Genomic DNA, 22,215 nt, shown 5'->3' with positions numbered 1-22,215 from the left:
TGAAAAAAAAAAAAAAAAAAAACAACTAAGTTATAAAAGAGGACTAACACACAAAGGAGGGTCCCTGCCCGGAGAAGAGGCCACTGTGCTGGCACTCTGGGGGCTTGGACCCTAGCTCGAGCTAGACAATAAAACTCCTTTTGATAATTACAGCCTCGGTGACTCTGTCTCTCTGTCCTGCGGCCTTGCGAATCTCAAATATAACAGTTAAGTCATTGGAGAAATGCAAATGAAAACCATAAGGCACCAGCCTGAACAACAGCGAGATCCCATCTCTACTAAAAATAGAAAGAAATTAGCTGGACAACTAAAAATATACAGAAAAAATTAGCTGGGCATGGTGGCACATGCCTGTAGTCCCAGCTACTCGGGAGGCTGAGGCAGGAGGATTGCTTGAGCCCAGGAGTTTGAGGTTGCTGTGAGCTAGGCTGATGCCACAGCACTCTAGTCCAGGCAGCAAAATGAGACTCTGTCTCTACAAAAAAACAAAAACAAAAACACCCCATAATGCAATACCACGTCGTGCCTACCAGGATGGCTGTAATGAGAAAGATAGACAAGTGTTGGCAAGCGTATGGAGCAACTGGAATTCTTATACAATAATGGTGGCAATGTCAAATGATACAGCCATTTTGGAAAAAGCTTGCAGTTAATCATACACCTACCACATGATCTAGCCATTCCACTCCTAAGTATTATATTTATCCAAAAGAAAAGAAAGCATATATCCATACAAAGATTTGTACTCAAATATTTATAACAGCTTTATTTGTAATAGTAAAAGAAAGAACACAAATGTTCATGAACAGATAAATGGATAAACCAGATTTATATATACATACAATGAAACACTACTTAGCAATATAAAGGAGTGAACTATTTTTTTTTCTTTTTTTTTTTTTGAGACAGAGAGAGTCTCATTGTGTTCCCTGGACTAGAGTGCCGTGGCATCAGCTTAGCTCACAGCAACCTCAAACTCCTGCGCTCAAGCAATCCTGCTGCCTCAGCCTCCCGAGTAGCTGGGACTACAGGCATGCACCACCATGCCCGGCTAATTTATATATATATGTGTGTGTGTGTGTGTGTGTGTGTGTGTGTGTGTTTAGATGGCCAATTAATTTCTTTCTACTTATAGTAGAGATGGGGTCTCGCTCTTGCTTAGGCTGGTTTTGAACTCCTGACCTTGAGCAATCCACCCACCTCGGTCTCCCAGAATGCTAGGATTACAGGAGTGAGCCACCGTGCCCAGCCAGGGGTGAACTATTGATGCAGGAAACAACATGGATGAATCTCAAAATAATTGAAAGTGAAAGGCAAGTGAAAGAAATAAGACCAAAAAGCAGAAACTGCATAATTGCATGTATACAGAAACGTAGAAAATACAAACTGTAGTGACAGAAAGCAGATGGGTGGTTGCCTGGGGATGGGCCGAGTGGGGAAGGACCAGAGAAGGGATCACACAAGGGCACCGAATGTGTTCACTATCTTGATTTTGGTTTCATGGACATCTACATATGTCAGAACATCAAACTGTATACTTTATTTCTACTTATTTATTTGTTTTTAAGACAGAGTCTTGCTTTGTTGCCCAGGCTAGAGTGAGTGCTGTGGCGTCAGCCTAGCTCACAGCAACCTCAAACTCCTGGGCTCAGGCGATCCTCCTGCCTCAGCCTCCCAAGTAGCTGGGACTACAGGCATGTGCCACCATGCCTGGCTAATTTTTTTCTCTATATATTAGTTGGTGTCCCGGCCCGCGGGACCTTCTGTTACTCGCGGGGGCGAGGGGGACCGTGCCTGAAAGAGATGGGGGAGAGAAAGAAACGAGACCAAGCAAAGGGTTGTCAAGGTCTACTTTACTTGGATTTTTAGTAGGTTTTATATACAGAAACAAGGAAGTAGAAACAGAAAAATAGAGTGGGGGAATGATGAGGCTTTCCTGTGGGCTAATCAGCCCCAATCAGCATCCCAATGGCAACAGAAGCTGTTTGTGATGGATCACTCAACCCCAACCTGGCAGGGGGTTGGGAACAATTGCAGGTAGCATGCCCTGGAGCAAGCACAGCATGGAATGCATTCTTCTCGGAACTATAGCTGGGGGGCTGGGTGCTATTTTCGTCTTAGGCTATTTTCCGGGCGAGGCCCGTGGGTAGGACAAGTCAGGACTAGTCGTTGGAATGTGGAGGGTCTTAGTCTCCAACAAGTTGGCCAATTAATTTCTTTCTATTTATAGTAGAGACAGGGTCTCGCTCTTGCTCAGGCTGGTTTCGAACTCCTGACCTCAAGCAATCCGCCCACATCGGCCTCCCAGAGTGCTAGGATTACAGGTGTAGGTGTGAACCACCTCGCCCGGCCAAATTGTATACTTTAAACATGTGAAGTTTATTGTACGTCAATTACGCCTCAATCAAGCTGCTAAAAATAAGGCACTGATATGTAATATTTGTTCATCTACTCATTTATTTGCTTTTTCTTTCATTGAACAGGATGTACTGAGTGGCTAACTGTGCTAGAGGAGAAGAGGAATTGATAAGGAAGACCCCCATCTATTACCTGGCTCATTAGCCCCTTGGAAGACCCTCATCAACATAATACTAACCTATTGTCTGGCGCGTCAACTCTCTGTGTGCTGCTCGGTTTGTCTTTGGAACCACCGGCTGTAACACTTGCTATAAAAGAATGAGTCGGTCTTCCTCCAAGCCTAGCAGGGGTGCCAGGCAATGACAATTCTGCCTGATATTCTTGTGGGACAGGTGTCAAGGCATTCCACCAAATCTTGCCTGTTTTGCTTATCCCGCTCCTAAACTGAGCAGCTACTGTTAGGGACCGACCTTCCACAGCCCCACTGGACAGAAAAGCAGAGACATCGAGGATGCAATCACACAAGAGGAGGTTTATTTTCTGGCTAGCCAGGGTCCAAGCCCCAGAGCACCAACGCAGTGGCCACTCTCACAGGCAAGGACCTCGACCGGAACAACGGCATGCCTTTTATCCCCATGGTGCACAAGCTGCGCACAAGCCGACTACGCATGGATCATGCGTTGACCTTTAAAATGATTGGTTGCCCACTATTGCCTTTTGAAATAATTGGCGGGTTTGTTGCCCTCTATTGCCTGATAGGCCAGTTGCCTGTGCTTCAATGACCTCATCCCATAATTCCCCTTACAGCGGTGTAGCAAGCAAGCAATGACCAGAAGCAAAGGTTTGCGGTTAGCTCATTGCCCCACCCAAGTGAATTCCCGACAAGTAGAAGAATTCCTCTGCCCTTCCTCTGTCCTACAAATTCCTCTGCCCTACACTACTATTACTCACAGCTGACAAGGTGATTTTGGGACATACTTCTGATTGGCTGACTACTATGTAAATGAGGTGACTTTTGTGAAAACTTGCCATTGGCTAACTGTAACCCCCAACAAGGTATAAAATTAAAAGAAAATGAAAAAGGGGCGCTCAGAGTTTGGTGGCAGATAGGCCTCTCTGAGCCTGCCAGAGAAATAAAGCTGACTCTGCAACTCTTCGCGTGCTGCTCGGGTTTTTCTTCGGCCAAGGGCTGGCTGTTCACACCTGCCGGAACACAGGCCCGTAGGAAGCTCTGAAAACATGAGGATCAGTGTGTGTTGAAGTGTTGGGGAAGGCTTTTCAGAGGACCTTCACCCTGAGCGAGCTGAGTTTGAGGGAGGAGGAGGTGGTTAGGGACAGGGAGGAGGGGTGCCTATGGGTAGTTGTGGTGGTGGCAGCTTTGTGTCTTAAAAAAGGCCTAGGGGTGAGAGAACAAGGTCCTGTGGGGGAAGAACAAGTGTAGCTGAGAGGGGAGAAGAGGGTGTTCTGAAAGGAGGCAGGGTAGTAAGTAGGGACTGATCACTAAGGGCCTGGAAAGCCGTGAGCAGGAGTTTTGCTCTCTCGTTGAAGGCCTGGGGAGCCTGAGAGGGTTTTAAGCAGGTTGCAGTGAGCTATGATTGCACCACTGCACTCTAGCTCAGGGGACAGAGCGAGATCTTGTCTCAAAAAATAAATAAATAAAACGAGACACAATTGGAATAGACATTTTAGCAAAAAAGATGTGTGGATGGCAAATAAGTACATGAAAAAATGATCGAGGCCGGGCGCTGTGGCTCACGCCTGTAATCCTAGCTCTTGGAAGGCCGAGGCGGGCGGATTGCTCAAGGTCAGGAGTTCGAAACCAGCCTGAGCGAGACCCCGTCTCTACCAAAAAAATAGAAATAAATTAATTGACCAACTAAAAATATATATACAAAAAATTAGCCGGGCATGGTGGTGCATGCCTGTAGTCCCAGCTACTCGGGAGGCTGAGGCAGTAGGATCGCTGAGCCCAGGAGATTGAGGTTGCTGTGAGCCAGGCTGACGCCACGGCACTCACTCTAGCCTGGGCAAAAAAGTGAGACTCTGTCTCAAAAAAAAAAAAAAAAAAAAAAAAAAAAAAAAATGATCGAACATTGTTAGTCATTGGTGAAATGAAAATTAAAACCATACTGCAATACCTCTAGATGGCAAATGCCACCAGGTGGCATGGTGGTTATGTGGAGAAAAATCTAACCTGCCATTCTGCTTCTGTAAACTCCGCTCGCTCAACCCTACTCCCTCCCCTCGCTGGCGCCACTCTGTAACTCCCTAGCCGTTAGTCCTTGGAAATTACTGACCAAGATTAGAAGTTCCCGACATTAGCTAATGTGGTACATGTTTGTGCAAGGTCAAAGCCCATGAAACTTTCCCCCCACCCTGTGACCCCTAGCCACCTGCGTGTGGTTTCTGTCTATAAAAATCCTAAGGAAAAAAGGGCTGGTGCGGCAGCTTCCTTAGCTCGCTTGCCCCTGCACGCGCTGGTAAATGAATCCTCATGCTATTGCATCAAGTCTCTGGACTCTGAGTTTTTTTTTGAGCGGTCGTCTCTCCCCCACACGGGCTGTACATTTCTGCGGCCCAACAGTTAAGAGCACAAGTAGGTCCAGGTGAGAAAGAAAAATCAACATCTTGCACTCAGGTTGGCCATTTCTATATATATTAGTTAAGTAAGTTTATTTCATGAGTCTCCAAGTCCTGCTAATAGCTTGTCCTTGAGCATTTTCAGATGTTAACAATTCTTTTCATCCCCGCTGCAATTGCCTTAGCTCTGTCTCCATTATTGCTTGCTTGGATTCCCATAATATCATCCAACTTGGGGTCATCCTGTCTTCAGTCCTGCCTCCCTCTAAACTATTTGCTACCTGCAGCTTAAAACATTTTTCTTTTTCTTTTTTTGAGACAGAGTCTCATTCTGTTGTCCCAGCTAGAGTGCTATGGCGTCAGCCTAGCTCACAGCAACCTCAAACTCCTGGGCTCAAGCGACCCTCTTGCCTCAGCCTTTCAAGTAGCTGGGACTACAGGCATGCGCCACCATGCCCAGCTAATTTTTCCTATTTTTGGTAGAAACGGGGTCTCACTCTTGCTCAGGCTGGTCTCAAACTCCTGAGCTCAAATGATCCGCCTGCCTCGGCCTCCCAGAGTGCCAGGATTACAGGCGTGAGCCACCATCCCCGGCCAAAAGGGCCAGTTTTAAAACTATTTAAGGGGCTTGTGGGGGAGAAATGCAGCAATCCCTTTAGCCTAGTTCCAAGTTTTGGATAAGGTGTTATTCAAACATCATCAAATGCATCTTCAGTGGTTCCCACTAAGCTTTTTGCTGGAGACCCTCCTTTGTAGAAATATTAGGCCTGTCTCTTCTCTCTGGTTTCTTGGGAAATGACTGGGATGTTCCAGCTATTCACTGAGATAGAATACAAAAGCTGGTTAAAAACATTTCTTATACAATTTGATCTGGAACACGTATCAAGCTTCATTGTGTTAGAGCAGGAAACCGTACAACCACAGAACAAAGAGACAGGGTGACTGAGGCCCAAATCATCAAAAGGAGTTTTATCAACTAGCTCGAGCTAGGGTCCAAGTCTCAGAGCACTGATATGGCAGCCAGTATTGGGACAAAGACCCGGCCCATAAAGAGTGGGCCCCTTGTGCCCACGCGCTTGACCTTTACATTGATTGGTTGGCCCCTTGTGCCCACGTGCTTGACCTTTACATTGATTGGTTGGCCCCTTGTGCCCACGTGCTTGCCCTTTTGTTTCATCCCAAAATTTACTGTGATCAGCCCGCTCAACCCAACTTCCTAAAAACAAGCAATATACATAAGCTAAAAGAAAGCACTTAGCCCGAGGCTTCACAACTGCTGGCAGGATAATTGGATAAACTGTGGAAACGAGAAATTATTACGGTTGAGAAAACAAAGGTTTACATCAGCAACTAAGAAAAAGACAGCTCATCAGTTGATGAATGCAGGTCATGAAAATATCATGTTGGTTATTACAGAGGAAATCTAAGGCAGAATACTCTGAAATGCTAGGTGTGTAGCCCATCAACAGAAATACAGTAAATACGCCATTCATCTAAGAAGCAAATGTTAGGGATGCTTCTGGGGGACTGTTACCTGGAATAACAAGCTTCACTTTCCTGTAGTAATTCCTAGGATTACAGTTTGCATGTGAGGACTGAACTCTTGATTTTTCTTTGCACCCCCCCCAAGAAAAATTTTCCTTTCTAAGGGGGCATGGTGAGTCATGTCTACAAATGATAAAATCTCAGCAAACAGGTTTTTATGATGTTTACTTCCCAACGTGATTCCAGTTCAGTGACAAGGAAAACCCCCATCTATTTCCTGGTGCATCAACATAACACCAAACCTATTACCTGGCTCATCAACTACCCTATTACCTGGCTGGCATTAGCTATCTGAGACCTGACCCTGTAACAATACCATTAGAAAGATAAAAAACCCTTAAACATTCCTTTCAGCTGATTACTGGTCTTTTGGACAAAACCTAACTCTTTCAGCCAATTGTCAACTAAAGAATCCCAAAATCTACCTATGATTTGTAAGCCCTCCCCCACCCTTCGAATTGTCATGGCTTAATCCCTAAACCTATCTATGATTTGTAAGCCCCCACTTTGAGATGTCCCACCTTTTGGGGCCAAACCAATGCACGCCTTCCATGTACCTGTAATTCCTGTCTCCTTGAAAATGTATAAAAGTCAAACGGGGTCGAGCTCGGTGGCTCACGCCTGTAATCCTAGCACTTGAGAGGCTGAGGCGGGCGGATTGCTCGAGGTCAGGAGTTCAAAACCAGCCTGAGCAAGAGCAAGACCCATCTCTACTATAAATAGAAAGAAAATTAATTGGCCAATTAATATATATGGAAAAAATTAGCCGCACATGGTGGCACATGCCTGTAGTCCCAGCTACTTGGGAGGCCGGGGCAGAAGGACTGCTTGAGCTGAGGAGTTTGAGGTTGGTGTGAGCTAGGCTGACGCCAGGGCACTCACTCTAGCCTGGGCAACAAAGGGAGACTCTGTCACAAAAAAAAAAAAAAAAATCAAACGGTAACCCAAGCTCAGCGAGTCCACTTGCTCAAGGCTTCTTGGGTGTGGCTCCAGGCATAGCCCTCAAATTTGGCTCAGAATAAATCTCTTTAAATTATTTCGGAGTTTGGATTTTTCCATCCATGCATGGAAAGCCGAAAACCTGTTAAACCCATGGAAGGATCAGAGAACCCCAGTGACAAGTTCTGATTTTGAACAGGCAGCTGCCAGTGCATTCCTGAAACTGCAAACTAAGATGCAGAAACATGGTGTAGGAGCGAAGGGAAGGAAGGGAAGCTTGCCTTTCCCCCAGAGAGTTCTATGAAAGATCAGCTCACAATTAAGGCCGATTAATAAGAGAAGAGTTTATTTACCATGCACATGGGGAGAATCACAGATTGCTTACTCAACATCCCAGTGGGATCCAGATATTTTTATACCTGCTTTGTAGGGGAGCGGGGGAAATGAGGAACACAGGTAATTTCATTGAGGGGTGACAAATCTTGCAAGGGAGGACAAATGGTATGGGGAAACAGATTGACTTGCAAATGATTCTTTTTGCAAATTAAATTAACCTGAGGCAAGGGTATTATATTTAAATGATTTGGGCCAAATACTCTTTATCCCAAGGAGTCATATTTGGGGGTGAAATTTCCTGAGCTCCTTCATCCGTTTGCCCATTTCTTTTTGGTTTTGGATAACTTTTTCTCCCTCTGGCTCGCCACAGCAAGTTTTAATTGTTGTCAGGTGAGATGGTAAGTTCATTTTGGTGTGTTGAAGGGGCCAGCGAGATAGCTGAGTGCAGCCGAAAGGCAGCTACACGGATCCAGACTTGAGCTGTACAGACTGCCAATAGATTTAGGTACTGCATTCATGAAAATTGTTATAGAAGGGAGGACATTCATTATGATTTGATTGCAGCTGAATGTAAGCACCATAAAGGGCTTATACTGCGTCTATTTTGCTCACCACTCTATGCCCAGTGCCTAGAAGTGTGACTAGCACATAGTAGATGTTCACATACTGTAGGGCAGAGGAATTTGAAGGGCAGAGGAGTTTTTCCAATTGTCAAGAATTTATTTGGGTGGGGCAATGAGCTAACCGCAAACCTTTGCTTCTGGTCATTGCTTGCTTGCTACACCGTTGTAAGGGGAATTATGGGATGAGGTCATTAAAGCACAGGCAACTGGCCCATCAGGCAATAGGGGGCAACCAACCCGCCAATTATTTCAAAAAAGGCAATAGTGGGCAACCAATCATTTTAAAGGTCAACTCATGATCCATGCGTAGTCAGCTTGTGCGAAGTTTGTGCACCATGGGGATAAAAGGCATGCCGTTGTTCTGGTCGGGGTCCTTGCCTGTGAGAGTGGCCACTGCATTGGTGCTCTGGGGCTTGGACCCTGGCTAGCCAGAAAATAAACCTCCTCTTGTGTGATTGCATCCTCGATGTCTCTGCTTTTCTGTCCAGTGGGGCTGTGGAAGGTCGGTCCCTAACATTACATAGTTTCAGAATGAATTTTTTAGAAATCAGAATTCGATAAACATTGCACACATTTAACATTCCCTTACTTTCCAGGTGAAGTGAAGATGTCCCTGGGTTTTCACACTTCCGCCCCTTTAAGAAAGTGTAGGGAACAGGAAAGCACCACCCTGGGAGAAGGCGGGTGGGGCGGGGCCGCACGGGTCAGTCACACCCCCTTCCTCAGCCCCGCCCCGCCCCACTGCCAGAAGCCCCGCCCTGCAGCCAGAAGCCCCGCCCTGTCTTCGCAGCCCCGCCCTGTCTCCACAGCCCTGCCCCGCCTCCCGCAGCCCCGCCTCTCGCGCGAACTCGCATCTAGGGAAGCGAGACCGCCTCGCGGGGCCGGGAAGAATGCGCGGAACGACTCGCAGGGACGAGTGACAGACGCGGCCTGTGCTCTACTGTCGAGCGCGGTGTTAGCAAAGCCAGGTGAGAGGATGAGCAGGCCTGTGCCTGCCCCTTTAAGGATCGGCTCCTGTCGTCCTTTGCAGGAAAATAAAGGGGTCAGAAACAGTTTTTGGAACCTGACCCTGTCTATCCCATCATCTTTCCTTATCTGTTAGTATTGGTACTAACCAAGTGTCCACCACTTACCCACACGCCGCATAACCGAGGCGTCGTCATTGGAGCTGGGGAGGGAGAGGGAAGCATCGGTCTGAATGGCCTGGTGTCCGAATCCAAAATAATCTCCTGTTTGCTCTGCTTTAATTTTAAACCTTAGGCTCGTATCATTCAAGGGATAGCCCAAAGCTGCGTGATGACAGAATTGGTCTAATGATGCATTGCTCCAGTGGAGGGTAAGAAAAAAAGAATTAGTCTAATGGGATGTCAGGCTCTTAGAGACCCCTGGGGTCCCCAGAGCATAAAAGTGTGGTAACTACCTTGCTGACTGTCTACCCGGAGTTCACACACTAGTGACCTGACCTGCGTGTTGGCCTGCCCTGTCATTTGCTATATGAATGAGTCGCCAGTGTTCAAAAGCCGGAGCTAATGTGTAAATATCGGGATTTCTGGATTATTTTAAGAAACTGGAAGGTCTGGCAATACATTCCTGTCTGGCCCTTTTGGTCTGTTTAGAAACGGTCTCCAGTTTGCCACAGCCTCTCTGTTATCTTTCAACCAGCCTGCCTCACTCGTTTCTGATGTCTGGGACCTTGTAGGCAGTTGAGTTTTTGACCCCTACTCTAAATACTTGGGTGGATGTGAGACTATTTAAAACATTTGTGGAGGCCGGGCGCGGTGGCTCACGCCTGTAATCCTAGCACTCTGGGAGGCCGAGGCGGGCGGATTGCTCAAGGTCAGGAGTTCAAAACCAGCCTGAGCAAGAGCGAGACCCCGTCTCTACCATAAAAATAGAAAGAAATTAATTGGCCAACTAATATATATATATATATATAAATCAGCCGGGCATGGTGGCTTGTGCCTGTAGTCCCAGCTACTCGGGAGGCTGAGGCAGGAGGATCGCTTGAGCCCAGGAGTTTGAGGTTGCTGTGAGCTAGGCTGACGCCACGGCACTCACTCTAGCCTAGGCAAGAAAGCGAGACTCTGTCTCAAAAAAAAAAAAAAATAAAATAAAACATTTGTGAAGAACAGATCAGAGGTCCCAAACAACTGGGTGTATAATTTGTGTTTAAATTGCTGTTCCTCATTCCCACTTATACTTATCAAGGTGTTTTTCTATTAGGACAAATCTTTTCAGTCCAGGCTTGGTAAAATTGAACCATCAGAGATATTTACAGAAAAAGATTTGGGATTTGATGTTATTTTATTACAATTAAATCCATAAAGTTTCTTTTTTTAAGAAAAAATTCTGAAACTCGATTGTTTTATGATGTGACAATCTTTAATGAAATAGTATAGTTAGTATAATTTGTATATCTCTACCTACAGACAATTATAGTTTGTTAACCCCCACAATTCTTGGCTAGAGTTTATAAGGGCAAAATCTGTTTGCCTTAACTGCTCTGTCCCACCACTAGACTGTAAGCTTCCTGAAGATGGAGGACTTTTGTTTATTTTCTTCACAGTTGCCAAGCATGCCCACTTAAAAGTAAGTGATTTGTTAAATGCATGAAAGAACTTTAAAGCTACAATCATCCTTCTATATAACAACATAAACAATATAATAATAATATAATACAATAACAATACAACAATAAAAATGATACAAAAAATACAGGATAACAATTATTTACATAGCACTTACATTGTATTTTTTTTCTTTTTTTGAGACAGAGTCTCACTGTGTTGCCTGGGCTACAGTGCCGTGGCATCAGCCTAACAGCAACCTCAAACTCCTGGGCTCAAGCGATCCTTCTGTCTCAGCCTTCCGAGTAGCTGGGACTATAGGCATGCGCTACCATGCCCGGCTAATTTTTTCTATATATGTTTTAGTTGGCCAATTAATTTATTTCTGTTTTCAGTAGAGATGGGGTCTCGCTCTTGCTCAGGCTGGTTTCGAACTCCTGACCTTGAGCAACCCTCCTTCCTCGGCCTCCCCTAGTGCTAGGATTACAGGACATTGTATTAATATTAACTATTATAAGTAATCTATTTTCCTTTTTTATCTCCCCCACCTGCAAAATTATTATAAATAATCTACAGATGATTTAAAGTATTAATAGAGTGTATTGAACTGATCCATGTATCTAAAATTATTTGTACCCTGTAATACATTGAAAAAGAGTACAGGCTAGGCGCGGTGGCTCACCGCGCCTAGCCTGTAATCCTGGACTCTGGGAGGCCAAGGCAAGTGAATCACTCAAGGTCAGGAGTTCGAGACCACCCTGAGCAAGAGGGAGACCCCCGTCTCTGCTAAAAACAGAAAGAAATTGGCCAGGTGTGGTGGCTCACGACTGTAATCCTAAGCACTCTGGGAGGCCAAGGCGGGATTGCTTGAGGTCAGGAGTTCAAAACCAGCCTGAGCAAGAGCAAGACCCCGTCTCTACTATAAATAGAAAGAAATTAATTGGCCAACTAATATATATAGGCATGGTGGCGCATGCCTGTAGTCCCAGCTACTCAGAAGGCTGAGGCAGCAGGATTGCTTGAGCCCAGGAGATTGAGGTTGCTGTGAGCTAGGCTGGTGCCACGGCACTCACTCAAGTCTGGGCAACAAAGTGAGAGACTCTGTCTCAAAAAAAAGTACAGTGTATGGGAGGATATGTATAGTTTACATGCAAATACTATGCCATTTTATGTAAGGGACTTGAGTTTTCTTGGATTTTAGTATGGGGGTGGTCCTGGGGTTCCTGAGTGGATCCACAAGGTCCACCAACCCCCCGTGGATACCGAGGGACAACTGTATACCTTATTTTATGTAACAGGCATTTTCTTGAGGATTCTCTCAAAACCTAATATTTATATATTTGTTCTAAATTATTAAAATGGTTCTTTTAAGAAAATGCATCATTTTAAAAGATTTGATTTCCCCAAGTTGATGCATCAAAAGCTTCCACCTGAAATGAACTTGCACCTGTGAATCATCAGATACAGAACTTACACTGTAATGTTTTCTTATCATGGAATAAGATCTGGAAATGTTGGTCAGCCTTGGATTTTTTAGTATTTTTTTTTATTTGTTATTTAGAGATCCAGAAATTCCAGTTGAGATCAAGTTGAAAGACACCCCTTGTTCTTTCCCCATGAGGAGCAGCCCTTATCAACAGCAACACTGACAGAACCTGCGTTTAGGGTAAGGCCTGATGGCTTTGAGTCTAGGTTGGAAAGCTCGCAGGAGCTGCTGTGTTCTCCTTCTGCAGGCTGTGAGACGTCCTCCTTTGTTTCCCTGGGCCAACTGTTCCTGGAGAGGAGCTGGAAGCTTTTTGGATCCTGAGATGAGAGCTTTCCTGGAGGAGAACACTGAAGTCACCGGCAGTGGCAGCCTCACCCCCGAAATCCAATTGCGGCTCTTGACCCCCAGGTGCAAGTTGTGGTGGGAAAGAGCTGACCTGTGGCCCCACAGTGATCCTTACTGGGCAATCTACTGGCCAGGAGGCCAAGCCCTGTCTAGGTACTGCCCTCTTGAAATAGGAACCTTTACGGCTGCTACAGATCCTTTCTCTTTTCAGCCCACTCCTCATTCTCCTGCCCCTACAAAAAACCAGAGCAAAAGTCTACTTGTTTTCTTATTTAGAACAGGTTAGCAATATTTTTTTGGTTGTTTTGTTGTATAGTTTCCCCTTCTAACCCAAACTTTTCAAGATATTTCCCCAAATATAGCTGTCTCCCCAAGAGCATCCTAAGGTCAGCTGTCAAGACCTGAGACAGGCCAGGTGAGGTGGCTCATGCCTATAATCCTAGCACTCTGGGAGGCCGAGGTGGGTGGACTGCTCGAGGTCAGGAGTTCGAAACCAGCGAGACCCCATCTCTACTATAAATAGAAAGAAATTAATTGACCAACTAAAAATAAGTAGAAAAAATTAGCTGGGCATGGTGGCACATGCCTGTAGTCCCAGCTTCTCGGAAGGCTGAGGCAGCAGGATTGCTTGAGCCCAGGAGATTGAGGTTGTTGTGAGCTAGGCTGACACCATGGCACTCACTCTAGCCTGGGCAACATAGTGAGACTCTGCCTCAAAAAATAAAAGACCTGAGACAGCTATAAATGATCCAGAAATAGCTGCTCTCACATTCCCTCCGTAGTTGCCTCTTCTTCCATAAAACAAGAGATGCTAGACCAGGCTTGGTGGCTCATGCCTGTAATCCTAGCACTCTGGAAGGCCAAGGCGGGTGGATCGCTCAAGGTCAAGAGTTCGAAACCAGCCTGAGCAAGAGGGAGACCCCGTCTCTACTAAAAATAGAAAGAAATTAATTGGCCAATTAATATATAGAGAAAAAATTAGCTGGGTATGGTAGCGGATGCCTGTAGTCCCAGCTACTTAGGAGGCTGAGGCAGAAGGATCGCTTAAGCCCAGGAGTTTGAGGTTGCTGTGAGCTAGGCTGACGCCACGGCACTCTAGCCCGGACAACAGAGTAAGACTGTCTAAAATAAATAAATAAATAAATAAATAAAAGCGATGCTAGTGAGTTGCTCAAGGATTCTTTCTTCTCTAGTGGCTTATTGACAACTTAGGCCCACTCTGGACTTAAATTTGCATTTTTAAGGTCCTCCCTCACCCCTTCCTACTCTCCATACCATAAAGGTCTTCTTAGGACATTTTCTATGCTTTTTAAGTATTGCATGCAGTCTTTGTTCAGGGATTGGCAAATGATTTAATCTCTTTATGCCATGAAGTTATAAAGCTGTAAAACCTTAAAAGGGTGTTAAGGACTTCTGTTTTAAATGCAAAGTCTATAAATATAGAAAGCATAGGTCTTCAGGGCCTCTCTCCCTTGGGGCTGTCGGGGGTCCAGTTTCTCCGCAGCCAAGGACAGAGGCCGAGATGAACCCCAGAGGATCACTGTCAGGACTGCCTCGAGCTGGGCAGCCTTGTTTTCCTGCCTCACACATTCCCAGTTACTGGGAGGCCCCACTTGGTTGACACAAGGCATGCTGACCCCAAGACCACACTGGGGCCTTCAGTGGCATTACTGGGCACGGGGCCTGTGGCTTTCCTTGGACACTGCCAGGCTCTTGTCAGGTGATCTTGGCCTGGGTTGCCACCAGTGTAGTGTGTGGCGACCTGTCTGCCCCACAGGTGGGATGTTTGCATGGCCAGCAAGCTAGTGGTCGGTCATCTGCCACCAAGATGCCTGTGAGGGAGATAGCCCTCTTGCCGCCACTTCTTTGGCCCCAGCGTTTATGAGGAAGGCGAGTGTCCAGAGTGGGTCCTGTCATTGTGGAATGGAAGGGTCCGGCTCAGCATGGCGAGGCGGGCAGTGGCGAGGAAGAGCCGAGAGTGGGTGCTGGAGAAGAAGGAGCGGCGCCGGCGGCAGGGCAAGGCAGTCAGACCTGACACTCAGTACACCAGCCGCACGCGCGAGCCACGCTTCTAAGCAGTGGCCATGTCCCAGTGGGACAGCTGTGGGGCCACACGGTCATGTGGTCCAGCCTGGCACTTGCCTCTGGAAAGTTGTCAATATTGGAATACTTCCGTCATCAGCTGACAAAATATGTTAGAAAAGTTTCAAAGTTCTGAAAATATTTTCTTCACTAAAAAAGTTCTCTGTTCATGCCCACCCAGGGGTGTAAAAAAAAGAAAAAAAGTTTTTTGAGAGCATCTTATTTTGTTTTAAAAGCAATAAATCTGTTTTTGTGCAAAAAAAAAAAGAAAGTATAGGTCTTTTGGGGGGAAATCCAAGGACTAGGAAGCTTTCCAGGTGGTACCAAACAATGCCAATTTTCTGGTTGTGTTGCCACATTTTGTCTTTTTCTTTGTTTTCTTTTTTCTTTTTTTTTTGAGACAGGGTCTTGCTCTGTTGCCTGGGCTAGAGTGCCGTGGCATCATCGTAGCTCACTGTAACCTCAAACTCCTAGACTCAAGCGATCCTCCTGCCTCAACCTCCTAAGTAGCTGGGACTACAGGTGTACCACCATTCCTGACTAATTTAGTTTAGTTTCATGGACAAGAAGTTAGACTTAGGTTCCAGTTGACATGTCCTTGTTTATGGGAGGATATACATCTTGAAGGGTTTAGGGGCTGGCCCCACATTTACTTCTGTGTGAGGGCAGTCATCTGGAGATGCATGAGGCCTTTTCCCTTTTGTAGGGGTCTGGCTAATATATAGTGCTTTGACACAAGGTTGCAAAGTGACAGCTGTCTATTAAGAGAAAAGGACAACAGTGTTGCATGACTCAGTCTCCAGGCTTAACTTTTACATAATTGGTTTGGGGGATCCTGAGACTTTTATTTTTCTTTACAACTTTTTTAAGCTGAAGAGCATGATTGGTCAGTTGTATGGAACTACTCTTCACACCTGCTAAAGAGAAAGACCAAATGACTAGGTCTTCTCCGTTGCCACCACTGCCCAGCTCTGAAGATGGTCTTTGTCTCACTCTAGTCAGACCAAACTTGCCAAAGTTGGACCAAGTTCTTCTGCTAGGTTCCACTATTTCTTTTGTCCAGTCAACCTGAAGACATCTCTTCTCTCTATCGCTCTCTCTCTTTTAATACCTTTTACTGACCTATTCCCACGTTTCCCCCCTTCTTTTTAATGTAGGTATCTTCTGGATCATCCTGATGTTGTCAGAGGGAAATCTGTATTAGATCTGGGGAGTGGATGTGGAGCTACAGCCATTGCTGCTAAGATGAGTGGAGCATCAAGGATCTTGGCCAATGACATAGATCCTAGTAAGTATTCATAGTCCAAAAATTTAAAGCTCATCTTTTCTTTTTTTTCTTTCTGGGATAAATATGTACACATATGTCAATGTGATAGCTTATTGCCATCTGATATTTTCTTTTTGTAATCTGATATTATGAATTTTTGTTCAGTGGGACATTATTTGTGAGAATCCTCTGAAGCCTGAGTTGATGGTACATTTTTCCCAAGAGGATTTGCATTTGCATCTGCCAGACATCCTGGAAGTATACCAACCAGGAAGCACTTATGTTAATTTCTGGGCTAGGAATTTCCTGAAATAGTGTTTGTTTGTTTATTTATTTATTTATTTATTTATTTATTTTTTGAGACAGAGTCTCGCTTTCTTGCCTAGGCTAGAGTGAGTGCCGTGGCGTCAGCCTAGCTCACAGCAACCTCAAACTCCTGGGCTCAAGCGATCTTCCTGCCTCAGCCTCCCGAGTAGCTGGGACTACAGGCACGAGCCACCATGCCCGGCTGATTTTTTTTTTTATATTATATATATTAGTTGGCCAATTAATTTCTTTCTATTTTTATGGTAGAGACGGGGTCTCGCTCAGGCTGGTTTTGAACTCCTGACCTTGAGCAATCCGCCCGCCTCGGCCTCCCAGAGTGCTAGGATTACAGGCGTGAGCCACCGCGCCCGGCCTATTTATTTATTTTTTGAGACAGAGTTTCACTTTGTTGCCCAGGCTAGAGTGAGTGCCGTGGAGTCAGCCTAGCTCACAGCAACCTCAAACTCCTGGGCTCAAGCAATCCTCCTGCCTCAGCCTATTGAATAGCTAGGACTATAGGCATGCAACACCATGCCTGCTAATTTTTTTATACATATATTTTTAGTTAGCCAGTTAATTTCTTTCTATTTATAGTAGAGACGGGGGTCTCGCTCTTGCTCAGGCTGGTTTCGAACTCCTGACATCTAGCAATCTGCCTGCCTTGGCCTCCCAGAGTGCTAGGATTACAGGTGTGAGCCCTGCCTGAAATAGTGTTTCTTTGATCCCAAACCCAAGTGGGGATAGACCTGTGTCTTTAGGGGAGATTTTTATTTCAATAGAACTCAAGTTGAGACAAGTTTTTATTTTATCTGATTTTCTTCTGATCCACCCTTTCAATGAGGATATAGCCCTTGAAGATCTGTATCTTATACAGGGATCTCATTTCTAATTTGCTGTCATGCTCAAACCCAAGGCTTGTTTCCTTGTCCACAGAAAATCCAAAACTCTTGGTTTGAGATAAGCAAATGGCCAGGCGCAGTGCTCACGCCTGTAATCCTGGCACTCCAGGAGGCCAAGGCGGGTGGATTGCTTGAGGTCAGGAGTTCGAAACCAGCCTGAGCAAGAGCGAGACCCCCGCCTCTACTATAAATAGAAAGAAATTAATCGGCCAACTAATATATATAGAAAAAAATTAGCTGGGCATGGTGGCGCATGCCTGTAGTCCCAGCTACTTGAGAGGCTGAGGCAGCAGGATTGCTTGAGCCCAGGAGTTTGAGGTTGCTGTGAGCTAGGCTGACGCCATGGCACTCACTCTAGCCAGGGTAACAAAGCAAGACTCTGCCTCAAAAAAAAAAAAGAGATAAGCAGATGTTCCTAAAATCCCAATGTTTCTAGGTATTTTGGGTTGTTTTGTTTTTAGGATATCTTGTCATATATTCAGAAATTCTAGTATATGGCTTATATTGCCATAAACTTTAGACTGTTTGCCTAAAAAAAAAGAAACCTTTTAACAAAAAGGGAAAAAAACCCATATTGCTAGGAGATTTTCTAAGTTATTTAAATTAATCAATAGGGAATTATAACAGCCTACCATGTATCAATCATTATATGCCTTTTTAAAGTTGCAGGAATGGCTATTACACTAAATTGTGAATTGAACCGACTGAATCCTTTGCCCATTTTAACCAAAAACATTTTGGATTTGAAACAAGATAAGTGGGACCTTGTTGTTCTTGGAGATATGTTTTATGATGAAAGTCTTGCAGATAGTCTTCATCAGTGGCTGAAGAATTGCGTCTGGACCTACAGAACTCGAGTACTGATTGGGGACCCTGGGAGGCCCCAGTTCAGTGGACACAGCATTCAGCATCAGCTGCACAAAGTGGTAGAATATTCACTTCCAGAGCCTACCAGGCAGGAAAACAATGGACTGACGACAAGCACAGTGTGGGATTTTCAGCCTTGAGTTGTCAAAGTGCTTCCAAGTATGAATATAGTTATGTTTGGATTTAACCCTAAAAGTTTTCTTCACAGGAGATATTCTCTAGTTTAAATAATGCAATTCCTGGCCTCGAGCGGCGGCACACGCCTGAAATCCTAGCACTCTGGGAGGCCGAGGTGGACGGATTGCTCGGAGTTCGAAATCAGCCTGAGCAAGAGCAAGATCCTGTCTCTACTATAAACAGAAAGAAATTAATTGGCCAACTAATATATATAGAAAAAATTAGCTGGGCATGGTGGCGCATGCCTGTAGTCCCAGCTATTCGGGAGGCTGAGGCAGCAGGATCACCTGAGCCCAGGAGATTGAGGTTGCTGTGAGCTAGGCTGACTCCACGGCACTCACTCTAGGCTGGGCAACAAAGTGAGACTCTGTCTCAAACAAACAAACAAAAAAAAGAATGCAATTCCTGTTAAATGGCAAATCTAGTTTCCAAATATGAAGGTTTAAAGTTGTATCAGCCTTTGTTACTCTGCATCTTTGTTAGTTCTGCATTTCTGTGCTTGCTCATTATACAATTCTCTGTCTGCAATTTTTTCCCTAGTTTTACTGTTATAGAAATATTATGATGGAAGGCAATACTCAGTGGTGGTAACATGTGATTTAAGTAGTGGAAATGAATTAGAAATTCTAGCTGGGCCAGGCGCGGTGGCTCATGCCTGTAATTCTAGCACTCTGGGAGGCCGAGGCAGGCGGATTGCTCGAGGTCAGGAGTTCAAAACCAGCCTGAGTGAGACCCCGTCTCTACTAAAATAGAAAGAAATTAATTGGCCAACTAATATATATAGAAAAAATTAGCCAGGCATGGTGGCACATGCCTGTAGTCCCAGCTACTCGGGAGGCTGAGGATCGCTTGAGCCCAGGAGTTTGAGGTTGCTGTGAGCTAGGCTGACGCCACGGCACTCACTCTAGCCTAAACAACAAAGCGAGACTCTGTCTCAAAAAAAAAAAAAAAAAGAAAAGAAATTCTAGCTGAATTTGTTTCTATAGTTGAGGATAACTGTGATGAATCTTTGAATTAAACAAACAAAATACAAAATGTAGAAGGATTTTTTTTTTTTTGAGATGGAGTCTCTCTATGATGCCCAGGCTGGAGTACAGTGGCTATTCATAGGTGTGATCATAGCTCACAGCAATCTCAAACTCCCAGGCTCAAGTGATCCTCCTGCCTCAGCCTCTCCAGTAGCTGGGCCTCTAGGCTTGTGCCACTGCATCTGGCTTAGGAGAATATTGTATATTTAAAAAGTTATTTGTAAAGATCAAATATACAGTTAGTATCATAACAGAGTACATAGGCTTTTGAGTCAGGCAACTCTGTCACGTTCTAGCCAGAATTTTGGGCTAGTTAAGCTCTTGAAACTTTAATTTTCTCATCTAGAAAATAGTAACAAAACTCAATAAACCTTACCTCAAAGGGTTATTGTACTAAATGAAAGTATAAGGTGTCTAATATAGTATGCAGTACATAGTAGGGCCTCAATTAATAATCATGGAGAAAAATAAAGATTTTAGAATTTCCTACATATTCTGTGCTGTGACACCTTGTGATTCCTCTTTATGGTTTACTAAGGTTAGCTAGAAACTGGTTATGCCACCATTACATGTCCCCGGGTTGTCAGGATGTTATCAATAAAAATACTATTACATAAGTGAAAAATAATGTGAAGAAGAATATGTATATTATGCCACTATTTTTATAAAAATGTATATATTTACCCATACATGTATATATATATATTAATAAAATACATACTTGCTTACTGTATACATAGAATATCTCTGGAAAGGTAAATAAACTGGTAAGAATTGTTGCTTTCTGAGAGGGAACCAAATGGCTTGTAGACTGGGTGGTGGATGGAGATTTAGTTTTTACTTTTGGGTCTTAGAATTTTATACTAATTACATGTACTGTATTTCCTATTCTTTAATTTAAAACTAAATTCCACTACCATACAAGGGCTGTCCGGAAAGTATCCAGCCATGTAACTGTTCTCGTTATATGAACAATATTACAAGTGAAACATCAAATGTAGTCTTTCTAACGTACCCTCCAGTTCTTGCAGACTGCTTCGGAATTGTTTACGACACCTGCTTTCTATGCTTTCTAATATTATTCACTGCCCTAGGATTAGGATACCAGAGAGATATGATCAGAGTTATAGTCATACAGCAGAAATGCAGAAAAAGAATTAAGGACGAGTTGTTGCTTAGACAGGAAAATAGGATAATTAGATGGGATTCTTGAAGCTAGAGTTGCAGAGGATCTTGGAATTCCCTTGCAAGTCTATTACAAGTCAGTGAATCACCTTTTTTTTTTTTTTTTTTTTTTTTTTTTGAGACAGTCTTGCTCTACCATGCCTGACTAATTTTTCTAGTTTTTGTAGAGACAGGATCTCACTCTTGCTCAGGCTGGTCTCGAATTCTGAGCTCAAGGGATCCTCCTGCCTTGGCTTCCCAGAATGCTAGGATTATAGGCATGAGCCACCGCACTCAGCCTAATAATTACTTTAAATGTGAATGGTCGGGTTTTTTTTTTTATTTTATTTTATTTTAATTTTTAGATTGGCTACATCTGTGGAAGGTTTTTTTTTGTTTTTTTTTTTTTGCTTTTTTATTTATTTATTTTTTTTTAATTTCGGCATATTGTGGGGGTACAGATTTTAAGGTTTCAATAAATGCCCATTGTGAATGGTCTTAATAGAAATCTGTATGTTAAGCTATAAAGTCATTTCAGGGTTCATTGATATATATATATATATGAGAGACTAAAAAATATTTTAAGTAACATTTAGATACTTCAAAGACCTTCTTGTGCCATCCTCATAAATCATTAAGAGAAGATAACAGAATTAGGTAGGGTTTGTAGATATTTAAATTAAATCTATTCTTTGTGTTATCAAGTTGATTTCCAACGGTGCTCCATAGTAATAATTTTCTCAAATTTTATCTTGCTGAGAAGGGCAATAATCAAGCAGAGTACCCTTAGTTTTCAAAGAACATGTCAACAAAATAATTTCCTCTAAAATATCATCCAGTGCCATGGTAGCCTATAATTCTTATTAACTAAGGCTGAATCCAAATTTGGGATTTATAATTTTTAAGCCCCAATAGACTAATGAAAATTTCATGCAGCAAGAGTTGATGCACTTGGCCAGGTCCTGTGGCTCACACCTGTAATCCTAATACTCTGGGAGGCCAAGGCGGGAGGATCAGTGCACACCTGTAGTCCCAGCTGGAGCACAGGAGTTGGAGTTTGCAGTGAGTTATGATGACAACACTGCACTTTACCTGGGGCAACAGAGTAAGACTCTGTCTCAAAAAAAAAAGCAATTATTCATATAGTTGGATTAATATCTACCATATTTGTATATGTTGCCTATTCATTGCCTTTGTTCTTTGTTTCGTTTTTTGTCTTCCACTCTTTCTCTGCTCTTCTCTGGTTTTTAATTAAGCATTTATGATTCTATTTTCTCTCCTCAGATAGGTTAACAATTATATTTACTAAAAAGACTTTTAGTGGTTGCCCCAGAGCTTGCAGTATATACAACGAATCCAAGTCCACTTTCAAAAAGTACTGTGCCACTTCATAGGTAGTGCAAGTACCTTAAACAGAGTATTCCCAATTCCTCCTTCCTGTCCCTTATAACAATGCTGTCATTCACTTCACTTATCTATAAGCTATAATCACCAAATACATTGTTGCTATTATTATTTTGAACAAACTGTTGTCTGATCACTAAAGAATAAGAAAAATAAAATATTTTAATTTCATTTACTCTTTTTTATCTTTTTTTTCTGTCTTGTCTTTTCTTTTCTTTCTTTCTTTCTTTCTTTCTTTCTTT

General features: G+C 43.8%; 1 protein-coding gene and 1 non-coding gene across 4 annotated transcripts; both read left to right on the top strand.

Annotated features, from left to right (window-relative positions):
- The first annotated feature begins 9,228 nt into the window (after positions 1–9,228).
- On the top strand, positions 9,229–20,670 carry ETFBKMT (electron transfer flavoprotein subunit beta lysine methyltransferase). Of its 3 annotated transcripts, XM_076007505.1 has the most exons (5): positions 9,229–9,349; positions 9,642–9,717; positions 12,510–12,932; positions 16,019–16,149; positions 17,997–20,670. In XM_076007505.1, exons 3-5 carry the CDS (start codon positions 12,625–12,627, stop codon positions 18,338–18,340), a joined length of 783 nt encoding a protein of 260 aa, XP_075863620.1. In that variant the 5' UTR covers positions 9,229–9,349; positions 9,642–9,717; positions 12,510–12,624; the 3' UTR covers positions 18,341–20,670. The 3 variants fall into 3 exon arrangements, with proteins under 3 accessions (XP_075863620.1, XP_075863622.1, XP_075863621.1); XM_076007507.1 differs by lacking the exon at positions 9,642–9,717; XM_076007506.1 differs by having other exon boundaries at positions 9,229–9,717.
- Positions 14,240–14,371, top strand: LOC142873627 (small Cajal body-specific RNA 20). Its single transcript, XR_012921620.1, has one exon.
- Positions 20,671–22,215: the final 1,545 nt, after the last annotated feature.

The sequence above is a fragment of the Microcebus murinus genome, chromosome 10 (genome assembly GCF_040939455.1).
Source record: "Microcebus murinus isolate Inina chromosome 10, M.murinus_Inina_mat1.0, whole genome shotgun sequence".
Taxonomy (NCBI): Eukaryota; Metazoa; Chordata; class Mammalia; order Primates; family Cheirogaleidae; genus Microcebus; species Microcebus murinus.
Note: the sequence above shows the minus strand (reverse complement) of the source record. Positions and strands in the feature narration are given on the sequence as shown.

Coding starts and splice junctions, on each gene's coding strand:
- ETFBKMT (XM_076007507.1), top strand. CDS start 12,625: ATGGCTTTGAGTCTAGGTTGGAAAGCTCGCAGGAGCTGCTGTGTTCTC. Junction 12,933..16,018: donor GGAGGCCAAGCCCTGTCTAG/GTACTGCCCTCT, acceptor TTTTTAATGTAG/GTATCTTCTGGATCATCCTG. Junction 16,150..17,996: donor GGCCAATGACATAGATCCTA/GTAAGTATTCAT, acceptor GCCTTTTTAAAG/TTGCAGGAATGGCTATTACA.